Source organism: Rosa rugosa, chromosome 6 (genome assembly GCF_958449725.1).
Source record: "Rosa rugosa chromosome 6, drRosRugo1.1, whole genome shotgun sequence".
NCBI classification, from domain to species: Eukaryota; Viridiplantae; Streptophyta; class Magnoliopsida; order Rosales; family Rosaceae; genus Rosa; species Rosa rugosa.
In genome coordinates this window covers 7,547,788-7,558,912 of record NC_084825.1, presented here as the reverse complement: position 1 = coordinate 7,558,912, position 11,125 = coordinate 7,547,788, and the positions used below count along the sequence as shown (strand labels likewise).

The 11,125-nt window shown below is 37.8% G+C and overlaps 1 protein-coding gene and 1 long non-coding RNA gene across 2 annotated transcripts; one reads left to right on the top strand and one right to left on the bottom strand.

The window, feature by feature from the left end:
• Positions 1-5,395: 5,395 nt before the first annotated feature.
• Positions 5,396-7,036, bottom strand: LOC133715376 (two-component response regulator ORR9-like). Its single transcript, XM_062141864.1, has 5 exons — positions 6,569-7,036; positions 6,357-6,469; positions 6,163-6,240; positions 5,838-5,908; positions 5,396-5,736 (listed from the first exon to the last, which is right to left on the bottom strand). Exons 1-5 carry the CDS (start codon positions 6,672-6,674, stop codon positions 5,541-5,543), a joined length of 564 nt encoding a protein of 187 aa, XP_061997848.1. The 5' UTR covers positions 6,675-7,036; the 3' UTR covers positions 5,396-5,540.
• Positions 7,037-8,839: 1,803 nt separating this feature from the next.
• On the top strand, positions 8,840-10,897 carry LOC133715378 (uncharacterized). Its single transcript, XR_009849043.1, has 3 exons — positions 8,840-8,938; positions 9,039-9,710; positions 10,233-10,897. It is a non-coding gene; the product is annotated as an uncharacterized LOC133715378 (long non-coding RNA).
• The last annotated feature ends 228 nt before the right edge of the window (positions 10,898-11,125 follow it).

Below are 11,125 nucleotides of genomic sequence, written 5' to 3'. Positions count from 1 at the left end.
TGAAGCATAGCAGTCGTCCTGTCCAGCAATCATTCAACATAACTACAGAAACAACCCACAAAGTAGTAGATTCTTCACATGGTATTGGCAAACTATGATCAACATATAGTTGTCAATTTAGAATCACAAGGGTAGCATTGTGGGATAAAGATGGATCCCTTTGAGGTAGAGCAGTTGCTTTGCAATGGGGAACAGTGCATTTTTTTAGTATAGAAAGGGAAACAGAAAAGGTGACCCTATCTTCATTTGAAAAAGATTTCTCGTTGCCAAAGATGACATCTACAACCCCCTTGTAACTAGAGACCAAATCCGTTTTCGAGTTCTCAAGAAATCCTGAAACCCAAATTAGAGCAAACGTACTCTGACAAAAAATTCATGTAAAATGAAGACTCATAGACATAAGGCCTATGAGAAAATGAGAGAATAGGAAATGAGGACTGGTTTACTGGCCATGGCAGAAATGGAGACCCCTAAACTCAAGTACCTGAAACACAAAGTACCTCTCAGGCTCTATCCTCGACTGCGACCCACAAATACAAAGTAAGTAAGGAGGAGTACAAAACAAACCCACGTGAGGAGGAGAACTAAATAAATTAACTCAAATATGGTGAAGAAAGCAGTCAAAAACCGTAAAATCCACAAAGCTTCTCCAAAATCTCGCAAATGAAGGGACAAGTACGATTCCCAACCGTGCTTGGAAAAATAACATGAGAAATCAAATAAAACTCAATGACGTGTCCCACACGCCAGAATATTCTAGATAAGAACACAATTCATAAAAGAAATTCATAAATCAACCAAAAACCCACATTTTAGAAAATTCATCGGAAAGCTCAATATCAAATAAAATAGTAACGCAAAACCATTTCCGAAATCATAACTGAAATCACTTCAAATAATAAATCATAATCAACCTCCGAAAATCATCACCGAACACAATTCCACGAAATAAATCGTAATAAAACTCTGAAATCCAATCAATATACCAAAAACGATAATTATATAAAGGGCTAAATACAAATTACTACCCTGTGGTTTAGGTCCAAAATCAATTCAGTCCCTGAACTTCTAATTTCATCAATTTTGATCTAATAGGTCCAATTTGTTAGTTTTCCGACAATTGAGTTATTTAACTTGTTAATGTGGCTCATATATGGCCTATGTTTTATGATGTGGTGTCGAGGTGGTCTACATAGTCAATTTAGGAGTGAGTCCTACTATTAATTAAATAAATAGTTTTTCAACAAATAATCCAACTATAACTTGAACCCATAACAAAATATTAATGAATTGGACCTATTAGATCAAAATTGAAAGTGCAGGGGTGTTTTTGATGAAATTAGAAGTCCAGGGACTGAATTGATTTTGGACCTAAACCACATGGTACTAACTAGTATTTAGCCCTTATATAAATCATTAACTCGAAAAATAATTGCATGCATCATTTAAAATCAAAGGTCCACTCATAGTATACAGCTAACGTGGCCAAGCGTATGGATCCTCATCGAGCGATGAGTCGGTACCTCGTCCTATACAAAATTATAATTCGTAAACAACGATTCGAAATTTAAATACGATTCTAAAACGAAACCTGAAAATCCCTCACACAAGTAATTCGTCGAACATCCGAAATCACATCAGAATCAACCCAAACTTCAAGGATTTCGGCAACTTAATTATTTTAACATCCCCATGAAAAATGAAGACGATCCAACGGTCGGATCTCCTCGAATCACAACCCAAAAGTCTGAAACTTCAAAAATTCCGATCGATACCAAAAAATTTTTGATTTATCATACCCACAAGTTCCACACACTAAGCTCAACCCAACAAACAAAAGTAAATGGCCGGAAGTGGCCCCCACGCGCCACCGTCTCTGAGCCCCAAATTGGGTCTCACCATCTATGCCAAAATCTTCATCTCAACTAGCCCAACAACTTTCATAACTACAATAAAGCTCAAAAACGAAAGGATTTGCAGAAAATTACCTCGAGAAATCGAGAAGAAAACCTAGAACTTCAACTCTTCAATTCGGCCTCCACACTTCAAATTGGATCAAGAGGTTTGTATAGTTAGGAAGAGGATGATGGGAACTCCAAAACCTTACCGGTGGCGCGGCCGGAGGTGGGCGGAAAACTAAGAACTGACTGAAGCAACAAAATAGGTCGGCCGAGATTTTTAAAGGCTTTGATTCATCGTTTCAGGATTGATTTGACGTAAAGCAATGCCGGAAAATGAAAGAGGAGGAGGAGGCGCCCCAGACTACTGCGAAATAGCCGGGTACGTACGTCAAGCTTTCTCTTAGATCCATCTAGGGTTTAATCTGTATTGTATGCCTCTTTCTTAAAAAAAAAAAAAAAGAAAGAAAAAAAAAAAAAAAAGAGTTAAATACTATTTATTCTTTATACTTATAGAGTTTCATCGTTTCAGTCCCTACCTTCGAATTTCACCTAAAAAGTCTCTGAACTCTCAATTTCCTCCCAATTCGTCCCTGTCGTCAAGTTCCGTCCAAATTGTCCATTAAATTGCTGACGTGGCATCCATTTTACACTGAAATGTCCATTTTACCCTCAATTACTGTTTTTTTTTTATTTCTCTCTCTCTCTCTCTCTTCCCTTAACCATTGTTAACGACCACCCACCACCACCATCACAACCCTTATTCCTCTCCTAACTTACGCCTCTCTTCTCTCCTTATCCCACACCCTAATGTCTTCACTCACCTCTTGTCGGCGCTTCCCGCTGCCGTACTTAGAAAAAACCAGATAGCCACAAACTAACAGATCAGACCCTAAGTTGGAAACCTACAAGTTGCTATTATTTCAATTCCAATTTTGCAACCCAGTTCTCTGAATTATGAAACTTTGTGATGAAAAAAGCAATTACCAACAGCCTAATTCTTCCCCTTAATTTGGTCAATCCAATCTCGACTCGAAAAAGCAATCTATGCCCCATAAGTTCTCCCAACATTTCTGATACACTCTCAGACATGAAATTGAACTTACAGTAAAACCCAGTTGCCATCAAGTAGCCCCGGGTTCTTCGTCGGCGCCGGAGTGGGATTCGCCACCTTTAACTGGTTAACCAATTCCACCAATTCTACTCTCACCTCCGACTCGGCCCGAAAGCCCAATTCAATCCCATAAAACAAATCTACCAAGCACCTCTTCAGCTCAGTAAGCTTGGAGTCCACCTCCTCCGTGCTCTCAGCCTCAACTTTGGCTGGACTTCCATTCCCGATCTTCACGACGTCATCTATTCCTCCCCACTAGTCCTTGTTCACCGGAGGGTCCGATTCAGAGATTTTCGACTCGGCCTCTAGGTCGGGCTATGCCTCCTCGCCCTACTCGTCAGTGATTTTCGCCGCCAGATGGTCGCCACATTGAAGCAGATTATGTATCTAGATCGGAACGATCGGGATGATGTCGCTACCACTCTCACCGCCCAATTCCCCCTCGTCTCGTCGTCCAAGACCACCGTGCAATGCCACAACAAGATCGAGAAGCTTCGGAAACTGTACTGTTCCAATAAGTTGAGTCCCTTATCGATTCTTACCTTGGGCTTTGTATCGGTTTATGGAGGAATTAGAGGTCGAGTTCGGGTCGGGCCACACAGACCATAAGGCCCGTAAAGGTGTGGCGATTTCGTTTTAGATTATGCTGAGTTTGCTAGGCATATTCATCTCCAAAGAAGAAGATGGAGAGAGAGAGAGGGCTGGGTTAGGTTTGGGAAGAAGATGGAGATAAACAGAGGAGGGGAGAGAGAACCCGGAAGAAGAGCTAAAAAGGAAAAGAAAAAAAAAACAGAGAAAGAGAAAAAAAAAATTAGAAAAACAGAGGGTAAAATGGACATTTCAGTGTAAAATGGATGTCACGTCAGCAATTTAACGGACAATTTGGACGGAGCTTAATGGCAAGGACGAATTGGGAGGAAATTGAGAGTTCAGGGACTTTTTAGGTGAAATTCGAAGGTCAGGGACTGAAACGATGAAACCCTATAAGTATAGGGAGTAAACAGTATTTAACTCAAATAAATAAAAGTATTTTGGGGAAAGAAAATGCACCCCACCCCCCGCACACACAACTTTCCTTTCATCCATGATGCGATCTTCTCTTTGTTAAAGAGCAAGAAGATATGTCGGCGGAGGCTCCGGTTGGTGAGATGGCAGGGCTGTCACTTGTGACAGCGGTGGAAGACCCTCGCCTGATTCTGCAGCTAGGATTTTCGGCATTCCTAGGGCTCTTAGCAACCCTAGAATCCCAGGTGACCTAGGGTTTCTGTCCCAAGATGCAGCAACACAGGCCCTCAAACATAGGAACCAGGCTGCTTTCTTCTTTCATCTGAATTCTAGCTTTTAGGCCTCAAGGCTGCTGAAGAACAGATCTCTGTCGATCCCGGCGTTGTCGACTCATGTAGTTGGGGAGCTCAGTGGCAACAAAAGGAACACAGAGTTTACCTTGTTGAAACTGGGAGAACGTCTCTTGCCCCTTCCTGCACTTGAGTTGTTGGTGAATGAAGACATTGAACTTTCATTACCCCAAGAGCAAGGTCGTCTATTGATCTCTCCTAAGAAGACTAAGCTTGGCCGCCCTAAGGGGTCCAAGAATAAACACAAAGCTGCAAAGGAGGAGGTTGTGGCAAAGCTTCATTCTAAGGTGAAAGGTTGGAACGATTCCTCAGAATGCTTAAGGAGGATGCCAAGGGAGAAGCTCGCCAATTGGAGGTTCCAATGGGAGCTGTTGATCTGATGATTTTGAATAATAGGTCTGCTGAAAAGGATGACATGGTGGGCATGGAAGATTTGATTGATCTTCCTAACCCAAATATGGAGGCTTCTGCTTCTGTTCTGGTTGTGGATGTGACTACCTCTTCTGAGAACACATCCAATGATTTAATTTCTGCTTGAGTGAGAAAGATCGACGAGAGATAGACTACTTCTTGGTTACTTTACTCTTTCTGCGCTTAATCCTAAAAGGTGAGTCTACTAGGAGTATGCATAGTTGTATGCTTGTTTGGGAGCACTGTGTAATGACTTATTCTGACTGCGTTTATGGGCAAGTCTCACCTTTTCAACTCAAAAAAAGTTTCCTTTCTTAAAGTTTTGTTTCTTTCCCCACACACACAAAATTTTCCTTTCTTAAAGTTGTTCATTTCTTTATGCACATCAAACATAGAAAATGATTGAATTTTTTTTTCTATAGGCCAAATGAGGCCTAAAGGTTTTTTACCCTAACTTGGAGGATGGTAGAAAATGATTGAATTTCTTTTCTAAAGACCAAATGAGCCCTAAAGGTTTTTTACCGTAACTTGGAGGATGGAATAGTTTCCTAAACAAACGATTAGTCGTCTCAAGTGGTTGAAAAGATAGTCAAGGATCCATTGATTAAGCCAACAAATATACAGAATAATTTTCTTTCCGTTAATTTTCAATCAGATAATTGAACAATCAAGATTGGGGGTTAATAGAAAACTAGAGGAGATCGAAAGGATGTTTACTTATAGTGATAGTCAAAAACAGAAATCATGATCATGAGCAGTTGATCATGAAAGCACATCAAAGCCATTATATATTGTTCTAGTTCTCTCAGGTGTTTGGATGTCTTCCATGGCCTTTCCCTCGTTGATGTTGCCTTCGTCTTCCATACTTGTACCCTTCATCATATGGGGTCTAAGCTTGTTGACATCTGACAATTTTACTGGTTTCAGAAAGAACTCTTCTGCTCCTTCCTCTAAGCATCTGATCAATAGAAGCTATGTCAGATCATGATCACATATTAAATGAATCAAATGTTCCAAATTGAAAGTTTCAGGAGGAACATAATTGAAAATTCCCCTAACCTGTTGATCCTTGATGGTTCATTCTCTGAGGACATGATAACAACTGGTATGTCTTTAAGAGACTTGGATTCCTGCAATTCAGTGAACCACTATATTCAGAGGACAATGCTTTAGAGCTTAGACATCACATTGTTGCAGATTTGCTAAATGATCCAAAGGGAGATGGATCGTGGGAACATATATGAGGACTTGAAATCACAGGCTACATTTGCATTGTGAAATCCATATAACTTGGTAATCTGAAGATCAATTCTTATTATCCTAGATAATGCACTGATTTTCTGAAGCCAAAATGATTATAATGGTACTACTCCTTGTAGCTTACCTTAATCTTTCTGAGGAGATCATAGCCAGTCATTCCTGGCATGCAGTAATCTGTAATGATCAAATTCACATCTACATCCTGTAGGAAGAGGCAGGGCAATTGAATCAGATATTGATAAATTAAAGATACATTATCAGACAGAGAATAAAAAGTAAGAAAACCCCCCAAAATGAAACAACCCAAGAATGTAATACCTGATGATGATTGTTTGGAGACACAGAAGGAGCTTCTGCAATATCACTTTGATCCTCTTCATCATTCAAACCCAAAAATTCTAAAGCCTTAATACCAGAATCTACAGCAGTAACTGCAAAAACAGAAGAAACCCAGAAGATTTAGCACTCTATTAGAATCAAAATTAGATCAAGTCTTTCATTTTAAGATATCAAAAAGTGTGCAAGTATACCTTGATAAGAAGAAGTCTTGAGAAGTCTCTCAATCAACTTTCTGTCAATGATGCTATCATCAACAGCCAGAACATGAAACTGGGCCTCTGCAGCTCCCACACGCATGATCCCAAAAGCAACAAAGCAAACAGAAAGAGAGAAAAAGAATATGAAGATGATGATGATCAAGAAGAAAAAGAATATGATCAGCAGGATAACGATGAAACCCTTGAAGGGTTGGAAGACTTTTTAAATGGGAGGCCATCTGAATCAGAGAGATTCAAGAAATCCTCTTGGAAATCTGACAGTTTGGAAAGAAAGATCCGACAGATTTCGTCCAGAATCTCAAGGATCTTCTAGCTTGATATTTGAAGTCGTGAACAAGCAAAGAAGGTGCTGTTTCTTCTCTTCTAAATTCCAATTGACCCTGACACTCGCCATATTTACACTGATGGAATGGGGGTTCTAAATTTAGTACTCATAGACAAAACCGTCATTTGATACCTCTGTCATGATGTTTTGTAAAAATATTATCCATAATCTTGTGTAGCGATATTTCGGGCTATGTAGAGAAGGATAGTAACGTGATCTTTCCTGGAAAGTAATAGCTGATTTTGACTCGTACTCATTTTTGTTTGAGAAGGTTGCATGTTCATAATTCATACTTCAAATTTGATATTATTTAAAGATATGTTATTTGACGTAGTTGTTAACGATCTGCTTACTGTGTACGATTTAGTCTCGATTGCTAGAGTAAATTTATATTCATATCTTATAAAGCGGGATTTTTTTATATTGATATCGTTAACAAAGAAAAATCACCCATTTAATTGGTAATATAAAAGTGTGATCTTTCCAAAAAAAAAATAATAATAAACATCTCATTTCTTTAAAAAATTGGAGGCTTCGTATGCTACTAGCGCAAGTGCATCTCGACCAACTCCAGCTCTAGACCAGCTGCCACGTGTAATGTCTCAGCTTGTTTATTTTATTTCCCTGTTTTTTTGTGCATGTGTCCTTTGCTACTTTCAAAGGGGCAATAGGGAGAAAAAAGCCATCTTAACGTTTTCGTTTGTTGGTCGAAAAATAAAAAATTGATTAATTTAATTATCACACACTTAATATTTGTTTCTGTTATATTATAGAGAATTAAACTTTAGATCATATGTTATTTGAAATAACTGACATGGTAAAAATTATAATTTCAATTCTCACCCGGAATCATAATCATTTCTCAGGATCATTTTCTCTCTATGTAGACTACCACAATGGCTTCTTATCACACTTCTATAACTTTAAAAGATAATAAAGTGTGTCATCCTATTTCTTTATGTCAAAGTGTGATCGTTGACTACCTTTGAGTTTCAAGCAGAGGTACAGGTACTAATGGAGCTAGCAAGTGCTAGGATCCTATTCTTTAATACCAAATCAAAGTCCATATACTCTAGGAACAAAAACCACAAATCATGTATCTTCCTTTGGATTGGAATCAAATTACGTACATACATGTTGTCTCAAATCTAATTCTCTAAGTTGCATAATCATATAGATTATTTCCATCCCTGGTGGTCCAGATTCATCAAATCTTAATATAGGCTCTCTTAGGGATCCCTCAAATCTTGATGAACGTCCATATTATGTAATAATGCTATTACATCCCGACTTACTCCTCAATCGCTATCCTAAACCTTACCTTCTATGAAGGTTTCAATTATGTTTGAAACAATTGAAATATTCGTCGAAATTTTCGACGACTAAAAGAAGAGAGAATGATATGATATTGACGTCATTCAACACACTACCACCAAAACTATAGAGCGATGTAAATATATCGGAAGCAAATAAAAAAATCAAAATTAGATGCACAAACAGGTCTAAAATGAAAACCAAATTGAAGAAGATCAACTGTTTTGAGGAACCTAACAATTGTGGTTTGGGTGAGAGTCAGGCTTATTCTCAATGTTAGGGTGAGAGTCAGGCTTATTGTCAAAGTGTTAAGAGTAGAAAGACAAAAAGATTATAGGTGGGCTATTGCCATCCTACTAAGGACTTTTTAAAATCTAAATTGAATACCACAAGATTTTAAAGAACTTTTTAAAATCTTAACTGAATACCACAAAAATTTAAAGGACTTTTAAAATACAAAACAATCCAATAAACTCCTAATTGAATGCACCCCCTTCCAAAACCCAAACGAAACAAATAGTGCGCTGACGATTGTGCCCTTAGCTTATGCCTGATTTTACAAAATAGACCACCTCCACCCATTCGCTTCCTTCCTGTCGCAGACAAACAGAGAGATAATTTCTGGGTTACGATGAAGATAATTTCTGGGTTCTAATGATTATCTTTTGCATGCAACCTAACCCCATATTTGTGCACTCCATAAGGTAGTTTTGGGACTGACTGTACCGGTTCTCCGTTTTACTGGTGCATACTGTTTAGTGTTGTGTGGTTATTTAAGTAAGTCAATTGTTTGGTTTATACCAGGTGGAAGAGCTGAATGTATCAAAGCCTGTGACAACTTGGTCAGAAACACACAGTGCCTCTGTTCCAGCTGGTTCTCTTAATGCAAGTTTACTACCTGTGGAATGGGCATTTGATGATTGAATGAATCACCCGCGTCGGTTTTGCTGCATCTGCATAATTTCACTGTCATATTGTTAGTTTTAATAGAAATTGAAATGTGTATTCAACTATTCATATAGAGATGCATGATTGAAAAGATAGTTTCTTACTGTTAATTGATTGGAAGAGAGTTTAGGCATGATTCAAAAATAGTTTTTTTTTTTTTTTTTTTTTTTGTTATTGGTTAAAAAGGTGCAGACTTTTGTGACTCCAGTGGTGCAGACTTTTGTGACTCCAGTGTCCACTATTTTTTGAGTTTCCACTATAAGGACCATATTTCATATGATATTTATAACCATAGAATGGAAATGGTAACTTTAACTTTCCTTTGTGGGTACTAAGATTCTGTGGCTTTTGTATAAACTTGAAATCATGTAATTGTCACTCACCAATCCTACGATGATATTTTTGCATAGTTGAAATACATATGATCTATATTTGTACATTTTCTGCCTAGGAGAACTGTAATGAGTCTTAGCCCCATATTTGAGGAAGTTTGGAGCAACGTTCTGGAGATTGCGCTGAGAGTTTTGGGTGAGACATACTGCACTGAGGTTATGAATACAGACGTCAAGTAAATTAGTTTCAGTTTTTGTTTATAAAGAAGCATGGTAGTGAGGTTTCAAGTTCTTTGCAGGTTGGACATTGGAGTATTTATATGATAACACTGAAAATTGTATATTCAGCGACATTTATATCTCAAGGTTTTAATTGTAACTCTAGATGTACGTCAAAACTAATCAAGTTCCAAAGCATTACCATATTCTTCAAATTCAGTGACTTGGTTCATTTGCGTTACAATCCTCTTCTACCAACATGTTTCATAATGGGAACAAGTAGAGGAAAGTGGAATTCACAGTTTACTGACACCATCCTGATCTTTAAAAGATCAGGGAAAGTAAATTGAAACAGCAAAATGCTTTGTCAAGAAACTATATGTTTTGAGAAGCAAAAAGTTCCTTTCCCTTCTTATTTTACCATGTGCCATGATTTAACTTTTTTCTTGGTTTTATGTCATTCCCTTACTCAAATTTCTTGGCTATTTGGGATTTGTAGGCTTGCACTTGGTAATGGCTTGGTCTGGTCGAGTGTACTAAATAGCAATTTCTGCTGCTAAATATGCAGGTTAGTCCTGTTTGATGTTCATAGGTTTGTACGAGATGCTATTGTATCTAAATCTGGTGGATGGTACTTCTAAAATTCGAGGGTACATTCCTTATAACAGTTCTATTAACTTGGCTGGAAACATCCAATTATTTCATTGTCACTGCAGTTCCATAATGAAAACAATGATTATGACAGGGACAAAGAACTAAATTGATCATTGACTATTTTGAGCCTGTTAGCTTCAAGGGCAAGAGTTTAGGCCTGTATACCTTTGACATATCTCTCCCACCATTACCTGAAGCCTTTTTCTCTAGTGATTATCATCTACATATGATTATCTCATTTATAGATAATTTTGCAGTTGTACATATTAATCTTTTTGTATTCTGTTATCACTTCGGTGATTGAGTTCTACTACGATTGTAACTTCTGTATGCATATCAATATAAATACAACACAAAATTTGCGGCTGTTTCCTTAGTGATTATCATCTACATATGATTATCTCATTGATAGATACAACACTAAGTTAATGTGTCTTAACTTATGATTGCAACTGCATTACATACAAAATTGTGAAAAAAAAGACTTACATACGAAATTTGTGAAAAAAAAAAAAATGCAAACCCGCAGCATCACACTGGGGTAATACCTACTTAAAGCTCGACAAATAGACCCAGTTGCAATTATACATACATCTAAAGCCGTCACTGTTCCTATGCACTGTTCATTCAATTATACATAAACTGTGCATCGAGTTGGAATTGCATTGGGAGAAATAGAGGCGCCTCTTCTTAATATCCAGGTAACCTTCAGATTCCATCAAACTTTTTCTGTATCAC